Below are 19,534 nucleotides of genomic sequence, written 5' to 3' on the forward strand. Positions count from 1 at the left end.
TTCTCAAGAGAACACAGCTGCGAGGAATCGTGACCGTCAATATAGTAGCTTGTTCGTTGAAGCTGCAGCTTGATATTAATGACCATCTCGTTCGCTCTAAATGGTCCCTTCAATCAATTCTAGGCCCGAGAGCTGAAGGCGCGGCTCACGGGAACTTCTATTTTTAATTAACTGTACATCTATAGGGGTGTAGTTCGTCGGGATCATCGGTCAGATACGTCTAACAGTGGCCGTCTTGTAGAATAGAGAACACTGGAAGGCAGAAGTCTGGATGAAGACAAACCATCCCAGAAATTGTACGGCACATTAGAGGTACCGCTGATCTATACTCTCCGTTTGACAACCTGACTTTCGAGGATGAAAGCGAGCACCGTCCTCTGAAACGAGCGATCATCCCGGGAGAAAACCACGGCCTGATTCGCTTTTGGGGCAGAGACCTGTGAGAATTGTAGTGTCACTAGCGGAGTCTAGATTTTGGAACTCGAAAAATGAGAAGTTGTGTTTTTTTTTTTTTTTTCAAAAGGACGATATCGAAGACAGACGCTCTTAGCTCCTCTCCTTTGGAAGAAAGAAGCTGGCTATAAGGATCACGAACGTGTTGCCTGACTTGGCGCGAAGTGCTTATTTATGCATCCAGGAATCTAGGCAGAATCCAGGCTAGTTTTCTACTACCAGTGCCTGTGTAGTATAGTAGATAGGACTCTGGCGGCGCCAGTGGATAACCCATATTGTATCAGAGCGGAATGTTAAAGATCCCTCCTCTTTGGGCTTTTAAAACTTCGTGTTTCCGGAATCCATGTCTGAAGAATGGTCACCGAATATAAAGAAGAGAAAAATGTCAAGGTCGATCGCAACGGCCGCCCTACTAATGTGAGATTACAGGTCAGGCCCGTCGAGTCAACGCGTCTTTCGATGCCCATCTTTGTTCATGCATATTCCCCACTTTGGTTCTAGGCAATATCGTGAGATTCAATTCTTTCGAAGAACAAACGAAGCCCCACCTTTTTTTGTCGCCTGCAGTTCTTGGTCGCCACACACAGCGACCCTGAACAAAAAAGAGCGCATGCCGTCTTCACTAGCGTGACGAATGAATGGAAGAGAGCAGCCTCATTCCGGTCGCCATCACCACTATTGAACTGTTTGCCTAAGAGGTCCCAGAGATAGTACGTTGCAACGTGCGACCCTTGATAAGAATTCAGGTAGCAAGCCTTGCGGCGCGCTTTTAGACGCACCTCAATAGTAAGATCTAGCGAACCGCAGTCGGAAGACTCCTCGACATATTTGAGACAACAATGTAGAAAAATAACAGCATCTTTCTTCGGCCAGCCATGATAATGTACTAAGAGAGGGAGGGTGGTGGGTTTACGCCGCCGATGAGGGCACATTATCGAGGCTGACGGCATATGCTTGAGTGAAGTCGACGTCATTCCAAACCTCAGGTAGAGGCTTATTCTTGAACCTTTCGATGGTTCTACTGGTATGTCCGTTCAACAAGAAGCAAGTGAACCGGGACATGACTCATCTTACGCCCATTTATCGCCCCGCTTAAAAGTTGTGAGACCACGAGCTTCTTCTATTCATGCAATTGTCCGAGTCCAGGTCGAATGATAACGCTCTGACAAAGCTTCAGAGTCTCCAGGGAACCTTGAGCCTGACCGTGACAAATCAGCCAAAGCTACTGGTGCGGAAGCTGCATAAGCCTTGGTGGTCTTTTCTAAAACAAAATTAGGAACGGTTGATGTCAGTACAAACGGGAGGAGGCTTACGTCCGGTCTGAGGACAAGCGCCAAGGTGATCGAATACTAAAGAACCGTCAGCAACTTGGCGCACATTGGTCTTGCTGAGAATATTAAGAGAGATGGAGCCTGCGGAGATTTGGAAAAGACATCAGCGATTTGACAGCGACAGCGAACATTCACATTCAAATACCATGATTAATGTTCAGTATACCGAAGACCAGAGGTGATCCACCTACGGCGAACCTCGAGAGCTCTGAAGACCATAAGGCAGAAATGTTATGATCTGATTAGAACGAATACCGACATTTCGCCTATATCTACCTATCAACTTCTTCATATTACGAGAATCGGAACCACATTGACTGGTGGTGTTTTCAAAGTCTACAGAAGCGATGAGTCGCAAGGATTGCTAAGAATGCGGGGACCATACCATAGTCCCAGGCGAATCTACTTCCACGTCGGGTGGGGAACGATACTTTTGCATTTATGACCGCAGTCGGGCGTGGGCTTCTTCGTCCTTTTGCCATCCCCGTTCAATGTCAGCTCGATCTTTCGCCTTGACACGTTCATGATGTCCTGCTTCGATTCCACGGAAGTCAAACGGTCGGGATAGGCGATTAATGACTAACATACCTTTTCATTGCGCTGATTTCCACGAAAGAAGCCCCGTGGATCGTTAATTTTGTCCCTGATGACTCCATGCGTTGAGGCCCAGAGTGATCATGGGGGTCGAAAAAGTCCTTGTGTTCGCGGAGCACACGAAGAACAGCCGTCAGAGGAAATCGAAGGGCATTTTAAAGTTATCGACGTTCTTTCGTTAGTACCATCAGCTTCACTTCCTAATCGACTGTCATGGCCTTTGCATCATGTTCAAAACGGAATGCAAGGTACCTGCAGATGCTTGAAGTCCGTCCATCTGATCATCAGCGACATTTCCGCCAACTATGTCAGGCACGCATACCAATGGGGCTCTTGCTATTGCTTCATGAATCAACCTGCGATCATCGTCCTCCCTGCCATAGCCCTGACGTAGGAGAAACTGTTCTCGGTCTTTCAGCTAGTATTTAGGGTCTGGCCGATAATGACGTCGTTTCGAATGCGGCGTGTCGCGGCAGATAGCCTGCATTGGCAGAGGTAGCAATTCGGCCATGGCAGAGGCCTTAGTGGGCACTGGCCGACATGTCGGGCATGACGACTTACTCCGTTTTTTGACAGGGCAGGCATTGTGAAAGCAGAGTCATGTTCACGGAGATGCGCTCGACGTGAGGTAAGATGGCGGAGGGAAGCTGGAAACACCGGTTGTCAGCAATGTGAATGCACCAAGAGCTATTCGCCCCGTGTAGCATAAGATTTGGTCCCTAAAATTAAGTTCTACCGGCTTCGGTGACCTCGGGATCGTCTTGAATCTCGAGAGAGCAAAGTTCATATTCTCCGAAACGGGGCAGCATGGTGGAGAAGAAGGGGTATAGCGTCCTGAGAGATTGCCCAAAGATTCCGCAAGTTACCATATCCAAGAGGACAGAGCAAAGGGAGAGGAACGAAGTGGTAAAAGGTAGGCCGACAGCGGTATGCGCCGAAACGGGGTAACGATGCCTTCGCTCTCCCAATATGACAAGAATGGATGAATCTTGCTTGAAAATATTCATTTGTGTCACTCAAAGCACACAGAAAAGATGAGAACTGATTGCACCGCCGGGCCTTCGGCACCTAAGAGTACAGGAGCAGCCCAAGTCATTCCGGAAGAGTGTGACAATCATGATAAACTAAGCATGAAATTTTTCGTCTTGTGGCCATCCGCCTTCGAAAAGTGTCTCGAGATCGTTTCACAGAGATGCCGAGAGACAGATGGTATCATCAGGAGGGAAGTTTGATATTACTGAAAGTTGAAATAAAGTAATCCTGGTGGTATAGGAAGTAGAGCTCCGTCGGGGCTCGACTCGGAAGCAATAATGTCAGCCCAGGCCCAGCAAGGCCTGAACCTACTGTATTGACTTGACGGTGTGAAAGCCTAAATCCAGCCCTGGGCTTTTGGTATGCGTTTCTCTACCCAATTATTGCGTATTCTGCTACTATTTTAGAAGCAACTACCCATTGGCTATTTCGGCATGATGCCGGTTATTTGCCGACTCATACGTGGGCCAGCTGCCGCATCCTGTGCCGAGTACAGCCGTCTTCAATGAGCTTTTCACTCTCTTCTGCACGTCGCACACACCATCATAATAATGAAACAGGCCATTGAGTATAACCTTGTTTCTTCACATAAAATAGTGCTAGACATGTCTTCTTGTGCACCAAGCCGGGTCCTGTTTTCAGGCTTCTATTTCAGCCCGCAAACGCCGAGCCCGTTAAGCAAGCCTCGCCCACACATCACTACTAGTGACGTAGTCTTTCTTGAAACTATCATTAGGGCTCACGGTACTGTCCTAAACAGAGGACAAACCGTGGTAACGAGGGAGGAGTGCATGTAGATCCGACTTGGTTCCAGGTTCGACGCGTGAGACGATAATTATAAAGTAAGCCACTCTTACTTGTAGTCTAGGGATGTCCACCGTACCCGTATCACCAGCACCTCGGAAAAATATTTTACGGCCGTATTTTGACGGTCGTCACACAGGTACCTCAAATTTGAATGGATTCCGGATTCTTTTGATGTAAGGTAAGTTAACTCGATGAACTGTCTCATCTAGGAGAGACTATAGGTACTGTCGGAGGTACTGTCGGAGGCTATTTTTCATACGGCTTACGGCCATAACCGCGTCTACGGTACGGTGGAAATCCCTACTGTAGTTGGTTACCTTGACTATCTGCTGGGGTTCTTATGAGGTCGCATTCAGACTCAATTGTTGGTAAGTAATATTTTTTGTTTCAATGTATGCTTGGAAACACGAATTGGTTCACCTGTAGTTACGATATCAACTTTCCTGCCTTCTGTTCAAGAGGCCAGCGTCAATGAATGCCCGTTTAGAATCGTTCTGACCCTACCGCCGAATTTTTGTCGAAGTTAATCCCATATCGGCGAAACCCCATTCTGTCTGTAGCGGAAGATCATCGTGCATTCAAATGGCCATGCAGCGCGGACCATTCGAAAGAGACATTTTTCCCATTGTGCTCCTTCCGGACCATTTTGCAGCCTACATCTCTCTGAATCCATAGGTCACCGCCATAGCTCTTTCTGCGCGGTCAATAGCCGACAAAAGGTTAAAACCTTCGCGGAGATGAGTCCGTAATCCTATGGCCGGGGACTCGGCGTCTCGTGTTGGACCAAAAATATGAGAGCATTCACACTGGATAGCGTGACAGGTACTGAAGAAGGACCGATCGCTTAATGTTGATGCTTCCTTCACTCGTCTGAACATTATAGTGTGAGTCTTGGTGTTTACAATGGCGTGTCTGTCTTGGGAACCGAGGATTCATATGACAAGGAAGAGTGGTCAGTTTTGAAGACTCCACGACCGTGTGACTACTGTTCAAATCTAACTCGACTGCTCATACGCGCCTGTGGTTTGTTAACTTAGTTATCTGCCGAGGTTGTTACGGTACGGCAGCTTGCGCTCAGTTTGAAGAAGTCTCCTTGCCCACACGTATCCCATTTTACTGGCTGTCTACCAGTGCTGTGCAATTGCTTTTTCAGTTGAGGAGGCCAGGCTTGACTTGTGCACAACGTAACTCTTTATAATATTATTTCAAGGGAGGTATGAAACAAGGTCGTTTATGAACTAGAAAAAATATTACATGAGTTTGCCATGCACCAAACCAAGAAGCTTGTCATTGAAAACTTGCAAAGCTCAGTCGCGACCGTGGAGGTGCAAAAGAAGACGAGATAGGCAGAAAGCACATAAAGTAGAAGTATCTACCACCACTTGCAGGAGTCTTCCAAGTAATCCTCGTCCATACAAGGATTCCACTCAAGAGCTGGAAGGTTTCGATCATGTGGCGCTGTGTCCGGGATGGGACCATCTTCTCCGATTAGCCACCAGGACCTGGCAGGATCATGGAGATAAACCATTACCAGCTTTGGCCCCCGGCAGTATGCCTTAAACACAGAAGCTCCACACAAAGCATATTCTATGTCTTCATGGTCATCCGACTCGTATCCCAGGTAGGGCCGCACGGATACATCCTGATCGTTGTGACCTTCCAGTCGGAGCATCGACCACGGCGTGATAACTTCATCACAAAAGTATTGATAGTTCCATTCGAAATGTCTGAGCCTTGTGAACTGAGAAAAGGGAGGTGCATACGTCCATATCGGTTTAGGCCACATACAGTGGGTACTAACACTCTGAGCGGAGCCGCCACGGCGGAGAAGCATCAAGACCAATAAATTTGGCAGTTTCTGTGCGATGGCGTCGATGATGTCTGGGTATCCTTGGAGTAGTCCGTCCAACACAAGCACTTCCATTGGATAAGACTCCAACGCACCGGACAGGGTGACCACCTCCTCATCCAAAATGGGCTCTCGGAAATCCAATTTAAGATGAGTCAATCGACGGACGTCCGACGAAGGTGAGATGAGAAGCATGTTTTCCACGACGTGAACATATATGCGAGGAAGACTAGAGAGGGACACCCGTTCCATAGCGCACATGTTTGAGAATGCATCTAGCTCAGGCACATGTGGATAAAATATGAACAAATTCTTGATAGAATTCGCCCAGGAATCAAGGAAAAGCAGAACCTGGAGCCCGTCTGGATCAATTGTCAACACCAGGTTTTCAATTCTGTTGAGAATCCACATAGGATAGCAGAGAAGTGAAGTGATAGGCGCGTGTATCGCAAGTTTTAGGGTTCGGAGGTGGGGGAGAGAAGCTATCGTCTGAGTGAAGGGATTACTGAGCAAAAAACGAGAGACGGAGAGGGACGTGAGATTTTGCATAGTTTCGAGGACCGAACAAAATGCGTGCTCAATAGTCTCGAGATGGATAAAAGTACCGGAACCCAGGTAAAGCCCACGGCTATGGTCGAAGACACTGCGAACTCGGATGTGAACGGTTTTGATTTTCTGGGTAATATCAGGGCGGCCGAGCAAGAAATGAACTTGAGATAAACTTTGATCATGCTCCTTTAGATAACGTTCTAACGTCGCCGCTTGCCTCTTCTCTTCAAGAAGCAGTATCACGTCTGCGAGATTCAGTGTATTGAGAATCAATCGTCGCGACTACCGAAATGATGAACAAAAACTTAAGGGGAAACTGGCAAATGAACGCACGACAAAGATGTAGCGCTGGGAGATGACGCGCAAACTCTTGCAAGTAGACGAGATTATTCGTGTATTTTCAAGGCTTGCATTCTTCATGATGAGATCCAATAACTCGTCTGGAAGATGCAAAAGATGACGTCTTTGAAACTTCGGCGTGTAGTTAGCTTTGGTCATGAGCCTCAGAACTTCCGCTGAAAGTAATTGCATGGAAAGTAAGCGCCCGAGAATCATAGAGGGCATTAGGCCTTGCTTACCCACGCGACATTTTACAAACCAGTAACCATTTTCATGGACGACCCACTTGGACCTGAAGTTCTGCCAAAGAAGAGGCCGGTGGAATGTGTATTCTGGCCGAGATATGGAGTGGCCATATCCCGGCTGTTCCTCAACGTAGGGAGTAATGTTGAAATCTGCAATGAATTCATTCCAGACTGGTTGGAGGAAAAGGAACCGCTGAAACACCAGGTCGCTCTCAGTACATAGGAGAAAGAAAATGCTACGTACAGGCTTATGCCGGCCTGTGAGGTCCAGTTCTCCCTTGAAGTGGCGTCAGAATAACATTCGCAAAATGCACAAGGTTTACCACTCACCGAATAGAATCCACACATCTCTAGAAAAAAGGTTTCCAAACATGCGAACCGGAAATCATTGTAGCCGCCCCATGGGCTAGTTTCGCTGTTTCTGAGGAACAGGTAGTAATCAACAACTTGTTCGTAGCACGTCAAGAGTGGCCAAGTGTGGACAGGAATCATAGGAGAGCTCGCCTTTGCTTCTGATCGGTAGGTGACCTCACCTTCGAAGAGAAATGGTATTTCGGAGTTCATTTGCAAGGAAAGGGTTCGTTGGCTCAGGCTGGTGGTTACTAGTCAAGCTGAAAATGACCCAAATCTAACAAAGGCGCTAAAGTCGACATGTGGCTCTCGAAAAGGAAGCGAATTTAATTTTGACACGGCCGCTTTGAAGGAGTCTTCTTGTCCATGTATATCCCATTTTACTGTCTGCTTAGCAGCACCATGCAATTTACTCTGTCACCTGAAGAGGCCGGACTTTCACTTGTAAACAAAGTAACTCCTCATAATATTATTTCAGGAGGTGGAGCAAGGTCATTTATCAACTATAAAAAGAAAAGGAAATAAGAAGCTTGCTATTAGGAATTTGAGTCGCGACTCGCGACCGTGGTGGTGCATAGTCGCGACGCGTGGGAATTGCCGGAGCCGCTGACCACGTGGAACTTGCACTTGTTTCCCTGCTATCACTGTGTTCGATGCAGCATGCAGCTGGTGGACAACGACAAAGCAAGTATTTCCTGTCTTCATTGAGAATCTTTCTGATACTCTTTCCAGTTTCTCCAAAAACTTTCTGAACTGTTTGAATCGTCGAAAGACAAGGGATCGATATGGCTCACGCATAAACGACGTACGTGTTGGATCAATTCGTTCGCTGCCAGGTCAACCTGAGGAGCACGTCCTTTGCTTTTCAGTTACACGTGATGGGGAAGACTCCGCAATGAAGCACGAGGAAGGCAGGGAAGACGTGCGGGAATATCCATGTCTTGTTCGCCTGTCCGATGGCGGCAAAGTCAAAATTTCAACTAGGGTACGTAGTCTCCATTTATCTTCACCGCGTAAACTGATAAAGTATGTAGGTGACCTCTGGAGATCTACGTAAATTTCATAGCGCGTATGGTTCCCTGCTCAAGGCATCAATGACGACTCTACGGAAAAGAGACAAAAAGCGGGAGAAACAGCGCGCGGAGGAGGCTGCTCATCGGAAAAAGAAGCTTTCTGAACCCATCGTTGTGGAAGGTAAAAAGAGAGGGAACGGTCGACGGAAACGGCAGAGGATGATGAAGGCTGCTGTTAAGCAGCAGGCAGCGGTTCAAAAACTCCAGGAGCGGGAGGAGGCCAAGGCCAAGGCTTTGTAGCCCTCATTTAGGCTGTGTATATGTCGTGTTGTATGTATTCTACGGTTGTTCACATAATGAATATGTTGATAGCGACAGGTACATTTGGCACGTTTCCGAAGCATCCTCTGCTACTTCCTAGTAGACTAGCCTTATTCCATATCTTCAGACCCGCGCACACATGATCCATCCGTTCGGAACCAAAGATTTCCGGTAGATTGAAATGTATCTAAGGAAACTTTTGACTCGGAAAACTATTTCTCCTTCGGAGGACTTGGCCTTCCACAGAGGTGTACAGGAACTGATTCTGGAAGCACGTGCAAGCCAGGACTACGGTTAGACGTTGCCGTATCTGGCATACACGCACTACAGCTCTAGCGTTTTCGACACTGGATGACGAGATACGCAAATTTCTGACAGACCATGGCTCCTGATACAGAACAGTGCGCCAGACCATTTCGTACTCGGTAATAGTGCCAGTGGGGAACCGCCAGTCCTCTGGATGACAACTGTGCATAAGAACACGAGGATATCTTAGTTGAAAACTATATGTCGAGCAGTCGAAGACCAAAACCGCCAGGTCCTTGAAGATTGCAACTGACATTCGAATTACGAGTAGAGTTTGAAGTTCGGAAGCCTTAGTCTCCTGCCAATCTGCAACAATTTCTTCGGTGTGCGTCGGGGGCTCAGCAAGATACCTCTTCATCATGTAGTTTGTTGAATATAAGGCCGGAGAAAGTGAGCTGAGAGCAATATCTGCGAAATTGGGCATCACCAGATGGGATTCGGAGGAAAAGGTAATGTACATCGGGTCCTCCGAATAAACGAGACCTGCTTTCAATAGCATCCATCGAGCCTTTTGGCTTTAAGTGATTCCATCAACTCAATCATAGCTGGTTCTATTGCGGACCAGACTAGACAAGAGGTGCCAACACTATTAGCCTCAAAATTGGTCAGAAAGCAAGACCTACTTCGATCCGTAAGTGGCTTGACTTGCCAAACCAACTTGTGACGGCGCAGGACAGTCTCATTATCCATTTCTTTGATCTCTTCACCCCAGCCGAGGGCTGCTAGGCGTTCGACTACACTGTTAGCAACAAGATAAGCAATATCATCGGCACAAGTCCCAGACGACTCACTTATCACCCCTTGCAACACGAAGCGAATTGAGCTTGTCTGCATGTTCAGCAGCCCGGTCGGAGGCCCACTTCTCGCAAGCATCAGAATGCTAACAATTATGGTTTCATTGACATATTGCGTCAACAGGGGAAAGTTCTCAGCGTACTTCAACAAGTCTCCAATAAGAAGTTTCTATTTCATCGAACCACAGGTCACAACCATGACAGAGGCATTCCTCTAGTGCATTGATCGATGGCGTATGGTAGAATGTCTCGCAACGTTTTCGACCTGCGGAAGTGTTGCATATCGTCAGCTCTTTCACGACGATGAATGTCCATACTTACGACCTATATTCGTATTCAGTATAAAACGAGGAACGAGCTGTAGCATCTCATCAGGAAGTTCGTAGGGGTCCTTGGTTCTGAGAGTGCACAGATAAATGCAAAGATTGGGGGGTACAGCAGACTGCTGTTGGACGTACACATCAGGGCTGTTATATAGACAAATCCTGCAGTACCGCAGCCTAAACTGCCATTGGACAAGTTTCGTTGGTGCAAAACAGTTCTGCGACAGTTGTATAAGCCGTGAGACATATCAGAAAACAGGCTACATACTTGACAGTGGTTGTCAAAGACCAGGCTCGCATATCGTGGCTCTATCATATCGTCTGGTAATGGAGGTAAGTCTTTAACATTTTCGCGGGCACTTTTCCAGATGAAACTGGATTGACGCTGGAGAAGAAGGGTACGGAGGTCTTTGGTCGTTCGGCTCAAGCGAAGGAGATCAAGGGGCTCGAGATGTTGAAAGATCTAAGCCCAACATTGGTCATGCCGCCACAGAGGTCCGTCGGAGCTCACCTCAAAGAGGACATCAAGCGGAGTCTCAGCCACTTTTGTCAGGACTCCCTTTCGTCGACGCGTCGGGGGTTTCGATGACTTGTGATTCCCTGAATCCGAGTCAGCTCTGAGTTCAGACTTGGGCTTTTCAGTGCGCTGCTTCTTAGTCCTATGCTTGACTGGAGCTGGGACCGGCTCTGGACTGTCGTTATCTGCAGCAATTGTCTTCCTTACACGTCTCGAGTGCCTCGGTGAAATCATAACGAATGAAGTAGAAGCTAGCCTTTCGTTGTCGCGGTGGTGGTACCGATTCAAGGAGCAAAATCTCGGACTGACTCGTACACAACCACGTGACTTTGTCTGAATCGCCGGAACTCGCCAGTCTCTTAAATTTCTTTGTACAAGTCGCTCGCCGATATAAAGACTTTTGCGGCACGCTAGAGCCGGTCGTTTGAAGAGATTGTACTGCATCGGCCGCTTGTAGGAACTTACCAACAAGGTCAGACCCGACGTAGTATCGCAAAATGGCATAGCAAATATCTATTCCAGTCGCGTGCCCCGTTCTCTGTAGCTACCAATGTCTCGCGTGAAGGACATTTAGCATATAGTGCGTTTGTTCAAAAATTCTGCAGTTGTTTGCTTTTTATATTATTTCTTATGGGAAGCAAAAACGATCCTATGCGATATCTCTGGACCGTTACTGCAAGAAGTGTCTGGCGTGGAATCATTCGTTGCTGTGGATCCAACCCGAACTAGGTGAAGGGTTTTTTTGGAGGATCTTTGCTTGGTCGTGAATTCTGGAGGAACGTTCGAGGGGGCGGCGATTCGGGTGCTCGAGCGTTCCGATCGCATTGTATGAAGCACCTGGTGTCACAGACTTCAATAGCTCAGGGCTATTCTTCGAGCACTGATCTTGAAATCGTACAAAAATCGCTCTATCCTTGAAAGTAGAGCTTTACGAGAAAATAAGGAATGCGCTTAGGTGTGTATATTTCTTACGGCCTTCTTTGATACTAATCATGGTCGTGTCTAGGACAACAAGCGCAGGTCGACTTGCCACATACGGTGTTACCCTTGTGGGTTGGCCATCTACTATACCGATGGTTAATCCCTCCAACCTGAAGGCCGGCCAGAGCAGGGAGCTGACGCTTCTCGAAAACGGGACTATGAAACTTGTATGGATATACATTTCTCGAGAGCAAGATGGGGTGCAGCCATCGACGTCTAGTACGGAGGATGACCCCGACTCGTTTTCGTGGGCTCTCCAGTTCGATGACACTCTGTCGGTGAGGTCGTTTTACCCTAGTCCAAACGCTATTTACCATTCTTCCAAGGACCTGGATGCAGCTACAGAATCATCAGATGCCACGAAAAGACAGCCAGGAGATGTCTGGACGTTCACGATCTCCGGTTGTTTCAGGACCGAGAAAACGACCAAAGTTATTAGAACATGCGATGGAACCGGACTCGAGTTAAATAACACGCTGCATTCCTTGCCTGCTATTAGATTAGTTATCGCGTAGTAATGACCAGAAAAAGGCTAGTGGAGGCCAGTCACCGAGTAGAACCAATAGACTGGGTGTCATCAAATATCGCGGGCCGAGGCCAAGACCTTTTCTATCCCTGACCACCATGTTCTCCTCCATCTTTTCGTGAGTATCGAATATCGTACTCGCTGCATCTTCTAATATGCATCAGCACTTCGCCACCTGTTGACGCCAAGGCGCCCAATTTCCGTCCTGTGTCGGATGCTTTCAAGGAGGATGAGCTCTTTGGCGAACTGACCCCCAAGGACACAGAATGGGCCTGTGCTGGTGGATTCATCACAGAGACGCAGATATTCTACACGACGACTGAGGATGGCATTTCTCTTATGTGCCAAGTAATTCATTCTGTAGGGTGCGCGTCTGTCTCCTGCACGTTACCGTTCTGCGCTGATGTTGATTCAGTGTCTGGTATCCGACCATTCAGTTCACCTGCAAATGGCACAATCCAAAGACTGGCGAGACTATCTGGAAGTCTATCAACGTATCCAACTTCGTTACACCACCCCCAGGTCTTGATAAACGCTCCAGCAAGGCTGATCAGTTCTCCATCACCCACAAGGATGCCCCTGGCACCGACTTTCCAGAATCCTACCTCATCACCGCCAATCTTGCCACCGACCTCCAAATTGGCCTCGAGATCTCTCGTCCTGCCTCCGTTCCTGGTTGGAAACTAGGAAAAGGCGAGAAAGGAGGCTTTTCCTATTTCGGATCCAATCCTGCCAGTCCCGAAGGATATGTTGTCCATCGATTCTGGCCACGTTTCCGTGCGAATGGCCATTTTATTTACAAGGGGCAGGCTAATGTCGTCAAAGGCCCGGGCATGTTTGTGCATGCGATCCAGGGGATGCGGCCCGATCTTGTTGCATCCGCATGGAACTTTGCCAACTTTCAGAGTGATGAGCATGGTGGTGTATCCGCTATTCAGATGGAGTTTACGACAACAGACGCCTATGGAAAGCATAGATCTAGATCGGGGGGTGTTGTAGTCAATGTTGGTTCGCTAGTCGTTAACGGCCAGCTGGTCTGCGTGACGGGAGAGACCAAGTGGACGAAAGACGAATCGTCAGCTTCCAACATTGTATGCAGGGCTACTCATTTGAAGCATGCATTGGACAAGGATACGGGGTACAAGAGGCCTGGCGAACTCTTGTTTGAATGGGCGGGACCATCTGTCCTTCTCGGTCAATCAGGAAACTATTCGGCAAAACTATCAGTGGATGTGGGAGATGTGGAGAACCCCAAGGGTCTGATTGAAAAGGTCGATGTTATGGCGGAAATACCATATGTTATCAAGGCGGCAGTGAACTATGTTGCTGGCACGAAGCCTTACATCTACCAGGTGGGTATCTGTCTTTCCCTTCTGTCTACCATATCTGATATCTTTTATCAGTGGTTCAATCCTGGGAAGCTGACGATCACTGAACCTGGATCGGATAAACCGGTACAAGTTGATGGACTAATCTATACCGAGGCTACCTTCATTTCAAAGCAACATTGAATTTGTCTCCTTTACTCACTTATGGAGATTTCTCCCTGTTACATGGCATACAATACTTGAGTGTAATACAACTAGCAGCGATCCATAAAGATTTGATGCAGATCATAGCGGGTAACATAGAAATGTCAATTGCATGATATTTATTATAATATCATTCATCAAAATCTAAATTGGCAAATGAAAGCAAACTTTGGTTTGGCTGATATGATAGCACTTTTTCCTCTCTCAAAGCCTTCAAGTTGTTTGCAAATGCACTTCAGGATTTTTTTGTCCTGTTTGCATTGGTTGTAATGGCTGACTCCACTGGAATCTGAATAAGATGCTGGATAATTCTAAACACCCTCTCCCTCTTACCATTGTGACTAAGTACTCTCATCTGACAACTATTGCTGGTCATGTCTATTGTCATACCATTACTTCTGGCATCATTGCTTGTCTCTTTTATTCCTGCTGTCAGTAATCTGTTTATCATGACATCATTGTTTGTTGACCTTTATCTACATTTGAGATACCAATACCTTGTCAATGATATTGCCAAAAGCCTGCAATCAAGTTCAGATCATTAAATAGTACTACAGGCTCAGAAGAATGCCAGCTTGGCCACATATAATCAGGGTTTGCCATTCCAGAAGATGGTAGTGAGTATATTGAAGATTATTTTTGTCACAGAAAAAGGCAAGTTGGTCTCAGTGCTGTCTTATTTGTTGGAATCTGCAAGAGAATTTAAGCAATTCAGCATTCCAGCATCCTGAGTAAGAAAAGAATCTGAGGGAAATTACAGGAATTAGATAGAAATTACTAGAAAAGGTGTAGTCTAGTATAAATATGAGAAGTCAATGGGGAAACTCAGGAGTTTGTAATCTAAAGACTAAAGGTCTTATAAGCATGTATTCTGGATACAGTCCAAATCTCAATATTATCCTTGATAACAAATGTGTTAGACCTGCTTGACATATGATCCTATATATGTGATAAACTGACACTGTATTGTATTCATACAGTCATGTCAAAGTCCACTTCTTTGTGTATTTGGTGTGTGTCAAGGCTTTAGGATGGTTAAGCTTGAGAGAAGAGAAGTATAGAATAAACTTATAGCTCAAAGCTGGACTACTACAGCAAGAGCTATTCTACTTATGTACTGTCCAGGTTGTTGATAAATATAACTACTGTCTATTGTACTGCTCTGTGCTATACTGCTTGTTCTACCTGGTCATCAGAGAGTAGACAATGAGGTATTGTTCATAGGCAAAGTGACTGAGTACAATGGTGCTGTCTACCTGTTGTGATTATATAATCTTCCCACACCTGCAAGTAGATGCTCAAGATAAGATGGGTGCCTTGATAAGATAAAGAAATAAGGAAAAAATCATAACATCACCCTCCCATTAAGACCATTGTCCTGATGGATCAATTAATGGAAATTTCATAATCATGTATAGCATTGTCTATATTCATATTGCATTTATAGATCCACTGGTTGGATTCTGATCCATAGCCTTTCTATTTGACCAAGTAGTAGGCAACAGTGCAGCTGTCTCTGCCACATGCTTGAACTTTCTGCAATTTATGGTCAAAAATCTGTTCTACCTTGTAATGTTCTTCATCCTCAATCAGATTAGACTCTGGAGGAGGAGGGTTTTCCTGATTAGAAAAGCCAGGTGTGATATAAGGGGCAAGGAGTGTTTCATTGAAGACTAGGTGAACATGCCAGAAATCCAGTATTTTTAGGTGGTATGCAGAAGCATCAACTTTCATCAGCATCAGAAATGGTCCAGTGCATTTGTCAGCAAATTTATGTTTTGGATGGGAAAGGTGAAGGTTGATGGTGTCTAGCCAAACCTTGTCATTGATGGAATATTTGTGTGCTGGATGGTGATGTTTATCATATTGCACTTTTATAGTGGCAGTGGCTTTTTTGAAGGCAGTGTGTGTCTCAGTATGAATGGAAGTCATTAGATCTGCAAAGTTGGATGATGTGAGGGTCATAGTTCTGTGTCAGTTGATAATCATGGTATATGGATAACATCCATGATTAATGAAGAAGAGAGTCTTGCTGATTGCAGAATGAATGTGGTTATCATACTGAAATGCTGCTAAAGTAAGCTATTTGGTCTAATGTCTTGTCAATGGTTGATAAACATCCAAAGGTACTTTTTAATCTCTTGGTTAACACACTCTGTCTGCCTATTGGTTTGTGAGTGATAAGTGGTTGAGGCATTGCTTTGGATGTTAAGAAGGTGACAGAGATCATTTAGGAATTTTGACATGAATTGTGGGCCCCAGTCCAAAATGATGACTTGAGGCATTCTGTATTTCACATAGACTTTATCACATAGTATCTTTGCTCATCCTTTTGATGTTAATTTTGTTGAACATGTGATTGGAATGATTGCCTTAGAAAATCAGTTAATAATGATGATGATGGCATTATAGCTGTTGCAATTTGGCAGTCCAGTGACCATATCAACTGAGATGTGGGTCCAGAGCTCTCTAGAGACTTCATTCAGATGAAGTGGAGCAGCTCATGCTTGTATGCTTGACTTGGTCTGTTGACAAGTCTCACATCTCTTAATATACTTCTTGATGTTTTATCTCATTTTTGGCCACTAATACTCTCTTAGCATCAACTCCTTTATCTTTGCAATTCCTGGATGTCCTGCAGTGACATGGTCATGAGATATAGTGATAATCTCTTCTCAGAGCATGTGATCTCAGAGAATATAGAATTGATTGTCATAATAAATTAGGTCCTCTGATTTAGTCATGCCCTGTTCATGATTGATAGAGAGGGCAATATGTTAATCCCATGACTCCATTTGTTGTGCCATACTTTTGATCTACTCATGTATTTCCTTCTCTGTTGGCATTATTATGGCTCTGAAATGCTCTGGCTTCAAGAGCATTATCCTGCCATTGTCTTCTCTCTTTTAATCATGATCAGGCTGATGACTTAATAAGTCTGCCTTTTTGTTTGCTGTTTCCATCTTATGGTGTAGGATGTACTAGTACTGCAAGAGCTCAGTGACTCATCAAGTCTGTCATTGGTTGAGCTTCTGTAGTGATCAAAAGTAGTGTAAGTTTTGATGATCAGTCCAGATCTTAAAGGTGTGGATGGTGCTGATCAGGTAATGCCTCCATTCAGCAAGTGCAAGCATGATGATGAGTAGCTCCTTGTTATAAATCTTATATTGCATTCAGTAGTGGTGAGTGCCTTTGAGAAGAAGACAATGGGTCACTATTTTCTGTCCTGTTTCTATGAAAGTATAGCTCCTATCACTCCTTCACATGAATCAGCCTCAACTCTGAATCATCCCTCTTCTGTTGGTATTGCTAATACCATGTCTTTGGCTAACTACCTTTTCAGGTCTTTGAATACCAACTGCTGAGCTATTCCTCAGGACTGAGAGGTGTTCCCTGTGAGTTGCATCATAGAGTGGACAATCTTGCTGTAATCTCAGATAAATCAGCAATAGAAATTTGTAAATCTGAGGAATGATTGTAACTCCTTCTTCTTGGTCAGCATCAGCCACTCCATCACTTCTGCAACCTTGACTGGATCCATTTGAATGTTTCCTTCACTGATAATGACTCAAAGGTACTCAGTTTCTAGTACCTCAAACTTGCACTTCTTAGCTTTGAGGAAGAGTTTGTGCTTCCTCATCAACTCTAGTATCTGTCATACAAGTTGTCAATGTTCATTCTGATCTTTAGACATGATCAGAATGTTGTCCAGGTAAATAGTAATCTTCTCAGTTGATATGAGATTCTTGAAAATATCATTCATCATCTATTGAAAGGTGGCAGAGAAGTTTGTCAGTCTGAAAAATATGACTATGAGCTCAAAAAGCCCTTGGTTGGTTCAGAATGCTGCCTTCCATTCATCTCCCTCTTTGATCCAGACATTGTTATATTCTCATCATACATCTAACTTAGTGTAATATTTTGCCTCTCAGAGTTTATCCATCAACTCTGAGATCAAGGAAAGCAGATAGCAGTTCTTGATCATCATTTCATTTAGCTTTTGGTAGTTCTAAACTGGCCAGAGTTTACTATCCTTCTTTTTAACAAAGAAGAAGGAGGAGGCCATGAAGGACTTTGATGGTTGGATCCTTCCACTAAAAAGATTCTTATCCAGAAACTTGTCAAGTTTCTGTTGTTCCAGTGATATGCAGGCTACATGTCCAGCTCTATAATTTACAAATTCTGCATAATACACTAGAATATGCTAGTAACTGAGGATCATTAGCCAGTAGAGGACTATGGCTGAGGCTCTGAGCTGATAGTCATGCTAGTCACCAATACTAAGTCCAAATTTGGACTTTGTAAAAATAACATGGCCTAAAGATAAAAATCCTAAGTCAGGTTTGAACTTAGAAAAGTTTAGCACCACACCTTGGAAAATACTAAGTCCAAGTTGGACTTAAAAATGGTACCTCAAATGGGGCCAATTCTACATGCCACTAAGACAAGTATATTCTAAGACAGCTAGAGATATAATACCATAGCTGGTTGTGGAGTATTGAGTAGAGATAGCATCATCCAAGAGCAGTAAGAAGAGAGACTCAATGATCTATGGCTAGCACTGTGAGTTTTGACTCAAATGCCTAAGTCCAAATTTTCTAGATATCAGGTGATCTAAGAGACTTAGAATTGAGAGGAATAGAGTGGATAGAACCAGTTGACCGGGCCTGATTGATCAAGCTACTAAGAATAACTCAGAGGATTAAAACTTTGAGTAGACAGAAAGGAGTTAGGTACCCACAGGCACTGTAGGCTTAAAATAAAGCTGTGCAGTGGCCAGGTGGGTCTGGGCAAGCCTAGAGGAGTCCAGGAGTGCCGCCATTCCAGAATAATAGCATGATTCCGCTTTAAACAGGAGAAATATTATTTTGAATGCTTTATTTATAGATTCTGTACCTGTTGTTGGTGTATAAAAGAAGGGAATGAGGAGAAAATAGCAAGCAAGTGACCCACTCCCACATTCAGGCCTTCTAGCCCACTGTAGCTAGTCTCTGGAACAATGGATTTTGAGTTCTGCTTTGACTTAATGATTTATTTAAGTTGCTTTGTCACTTAGAGAGGATTGGATTGGAATAATAACTGTATTTTGGGTTTCAGATTAATTTGGGTTCCAAACTATAAGGGTTTTGGCATCAGAGTACAAGTTCTTCAGTTTTGAGGACTGCTAGCCAGCCAAGAGTGCAGCTAGTCAAGTCTAAGTGCTTGATAGACTTAGTATTTGGGTTTCAGAGTTTATTGGGTTTTGGAATATTCTAAGTTGATTTGGAGTGCAATTGTGCATTGGTTCTAAGTCCTAATTATACTTAAACATTGCTATAAACTACTCTCATGAGTATTGCATCTTTAAAAGCAAGATAGAGTTGAATAACTGTCTTTATAAACTGTTTCTTTGATTTTACTTAAGACTGCAAGAGTGCTTCTATCATACTCAAAACAACCAACCTCAACTGTATTTGGTGATTATGTATTGAGTGGTTAGGTGTTGGTGTTTGAGAGTTCATTCCTCATTCACTTCTCTTAGTCACTTAGCCATTACCAAGCATATCACCAGTTGCCCAAAGGAGTATATCTTGCAGTCTAGATTAGCATTGGCATTCAGGATGAGTTCAATCACATGATCTCAAAGTTTCAGCTCTGATAACTCATCAAAGTTCTCTTTGTCAAAGAGGTC

General features: G+C 44.9%; 8 protein-coding genes across 8 annotated transcripts; 3 read left to right on the forward strand and 5 right to left on the reverse strand.

The window, feature by feature from the left end:
* Window positions 1-806: 806 nt before the first annotated feature.
* On the reverse strand, window positions 807-1,673 carry BT62DRAFT_273767 (uncharacterized protein). The gene is made up of 2 exons (XM_043180330.1): window positions 1,002-1,673; window positions 807-950 (listed from the first exon to the last, which is right to left on the reverse strand). The coding sequence occupies exons 1-2, from the start codon at window positions 1,425-1,427 to the stop codon at window positions 927-929; spliced, it is 450 nt and encodes a 149-aa protein (XP_043045465.1). The 5' UTR covers window positions 1,428-1,673; the 3' UTR covers window positions 807-926.
* BT62DRAFT_273787 (uncharacterized protein) lies at window positions 1,396-2,457 on the reverse strand. The gene is made up of 6 exons (XM_043180331.1): window positions 2,373-2,457; window positions 2,170-2,315; window positions 2,061-2,120; window positions 1,930-1,992; window positions 1,767-1,865; window positions 1,396-1,714 (listed from the first exon to the last, which is right to left on the reverse strand). Exons 2-6 carry the CDS (start codon window positions 2,264-2,266, stop codon window positions 1,578-1,580), a joined length of 456 nt encoding a protein of 151 aa, XP_043045466.1. The 5' UTR covers window positions 2,267-2,315; window positions 2,373-2,457; the 3' UTR covers window positions 1,396-1,577.
* A 3,105-nt stretch (window positions 2,458-5,562) lies between these two features.
* Window positions 5,563-7,852, reverse strand: BT62DRAFT_1031457 (uncharacterized protein; the record flags this gene model as incomplete). The annotated part of the gene is made up of 6 exons (XM_043178340.1): window positions 5,563-6,897; window positions 6,949-7,130; window positions 7,194-7,392; window positions 7,444-7,476; window positions 7,530-7,732; window positions 7,822-7,852. 6 exons carry the CDS (start codon window positions 7,850-7,852, stop codon window positions 5,590-5,592), a joined length of 1,956 nt encoding a protein of 651 aa, XP_043045467.1. The 3' UTR covers window positions 5,563-5,589.
* Window positions 7,853-8,176: 324 nt separating this feature from the next.
* On the forward strand, window positions 8,177-9,086 carry BT62DRAFT_940973 (signal recognition particle, SRP9/SRP14 subunit). The gene is made up of 4 exons (XM_043187774.1): window positions 8,177-8,234; window positions 8,283-8,355; window positions 8,420-8,535; window positions 8,585-9,086. Exons 1-4 carry the CDS (start codon window positions 8,211-8,213, stop codon window positions 8,861-8,863), a joined length of 492 nt encoding a protein of 163 aa, XP_043045468.1. The 5' UTR covers window positions 8,177-8,210; the 3' UTR covers window positions 8,864-9,086.
* On the reverse strand, window positions 8,972-9,925 carry BT62DRAFT_926166 (uncharacterized protein). Its single transcript, XM_043184961.1, has one exon. The coding sequence runs from the start codon at window positions 9,648-9,650 to the stop codon at window positions 9,072-9,074; it is 579 nt and encodes a 192-aa protein (XP_043045469.1). The 5' UTR covers window positions 9,651-9,925; the 3' UTR covers window positions 8,972-9,071.
* Window positions 9,607-11,092, reverse strand: BT62DRAFT_926167 (uncharacterized protein). The gene is made up of 8 exons (XM_043184962.1): window positions 10,819-11,092; window positions 10,576-10,770; window positions 10,443-10,525; window positions 10,306-10,382; window positions 10,128-10,249; window positions 9,982-10,070; window positions 9,814-9,929; window positions 9,607-9,756 (listed from the first exon to the last, which is right to left on the reverse strand). The coding sequence occupies exons 1-8, from the start codon at window positions 11,056-11,058 to the stop codon at window positions 9,680-9,682; spliced, it is 999 nt and encodes a 332-aa protein (XP_043045470.1). The 5' UTR covers window positions 11,059-11,092; the 3' UTR covers window positions 9,607-9,679.
* Window positions 11,093-11,284: 192 nt separating this feature from the next.
* On the forward strand, window positions 11,285-12,353 carry BT62DRAFT_926169 (uncharacterized protein; the record flags this gene model as incomplete). The annotated part of the gene is given in 6 exon segments (XM_043184963.1): window positions 11,285-11,403; window positions 11,422-11,425; window positions 11,554-11,718; window positions 11,751-11,779; window positions 11,831-12,083; window positions 12,181-12,353. Coding segments are annotated over 4 exon segments (540 nt in total), but the record flags the coding sequence as incomplete, so codon positions are not given.
* A 71-nt stretch (window positions 12,354-12,424) lies between these two features.
* Window positions 12,425-13,954, forward strand: BT62DRAFT_926171 (oxidative stress survival Svf1-like protein). The gene is made up of 4 exons (XM_043184964.1): window positions 12,425-12,449; window positions 12,496-12,696; window positions 12,747-13,683; window positions 13,735-13,954. The coding sequence occupies exons 1-4, from the start codon at window positions 12,430-12,432 to the stop codon at window positions 13,840-13,842; spliced, it is 1,266 nt and encodes a 421-aa protein (XP_043045472.1). The 5' UTR covers window positions 12,425-12,429; the 3' UTR covers window positions 13,843-13,954.
* The last annotated feature ends 5,580 nt before the right edge of the window (window positions 13,955-19,534 follow it).

This window comes from Guyanagaster necrorhizus (assembly GCF_019112545.1).
Source record: "Guyanagaster necrorhizus MCA 3950 unplaced genomic scaffold BT62scaffold_2, whole genome shotgun sequence".
Taxonomy (NCBI): domain Eukaryota; kingdom Fungi; phylum Basidiomycota; class Agaricomycetes; order Agaricales; family Physalacriaceae; genus Guyanagaster; species Guyanagaster necrorhizus.

Coding starts and splice junctions, on each gene's coding strand:
- BT62DRAFT_926167 (XM_043184962.1), bottom strand. CDS start 11,058: ATGATTTCACCGAGGCACTCGAGACGTGTAAGGAAGACAATTGCTGCA. Junction 10,771..10,818: donor CGCTTGATGTCCTCTTTGAG/GTGAGCTCCGAC, acceptor TGTTGGGCTTAG/ATCTTTCAACATCTCGAGCC. Junction 10,250..10,305: donor ACTGAATACGAATATAGGTC/GTAAGTATGGAC, acceptor ACACTTCCGCAG/GTCGAAAACGTTGCGAGACA.
- BT62DRAFT_940973 (XM_043187774.1), top strand. CDS start 8,211: ATGCAGCTGGTGGACAACGACAAA. Junction 8,235..8,282: donor AGCTGGTGGACAACGACAAA/GCAAGTATTTCC, acceptor TACTCTTTCCAG/TTTCTCCAAAAACTTTCTGA. Junction 8,356..8,419: donor ATGGCTCACGCATAAACGAC/GTACGTGTTGGA, acceptor TTTGCTTTTCAG/TTACACGTGATGGGGAAGAC.
- BT62DRAFT_926166 (XM_043184961.1), bottom strand. CDS start 9,650: ATGTACATTACCTTTTCCTCCGAATCCCATCTGGTGATGCCCAATTTC.
- BT62DRAFT_926171 (XM_043184964.1), top strand. CDS start 12,430: ATGTTCTCCTCCATCTTTTC. Junction 12,450..12,495: donor ATGTTCTCCTCCATCTTTTC/GTGAGTATCGAA, acceptor AATATGCATCAG/CACTTCGCCACCTGTTGACG. Junction 13,684..13,734: donor CGAAGCCTTACATCTACCAG/GTGGGTATCTGT, acceptor ATCTTTTATCAG/TGGTTCAATCCTGGGAAGCT.
- BT62DRAFT_273767 (XM_043180330.1), bottom strand. CDS start 1,427: ATGACGTCGACTTCACTCAAGCATATGCCGTCAGCCTCGATAATGTGC. Junction 951..1,001: donor ACTGCAGGCGACAAAAAAAG/GTGGGGCTTCGT, acceptor GATATTGCCTAG/AACCAAAGTGGGGAATATGC.
- BT62DRAFT_273787 (XM_043180331.1), bottom strand. CDS start 2,266: ATGGCAAAAGGACGAAGAAGCCCACGCCCGACTGCGGTCATAAATGCA. Junction 1,993..2,060: donor TAATATGAAGAAGTTGATAG/GTAGATATAGGC, acceptor TATGGTCTTCAG/AGCTCTCGAGGTTCGCCGTA. Junction 1,715..1,766: donor CGCTTGTCCTCAGACCGGAC/GTAAGCCTCCTC, acceptor ATTTTGTTTTAG/AAAAGACCACCAAGGCTTAT.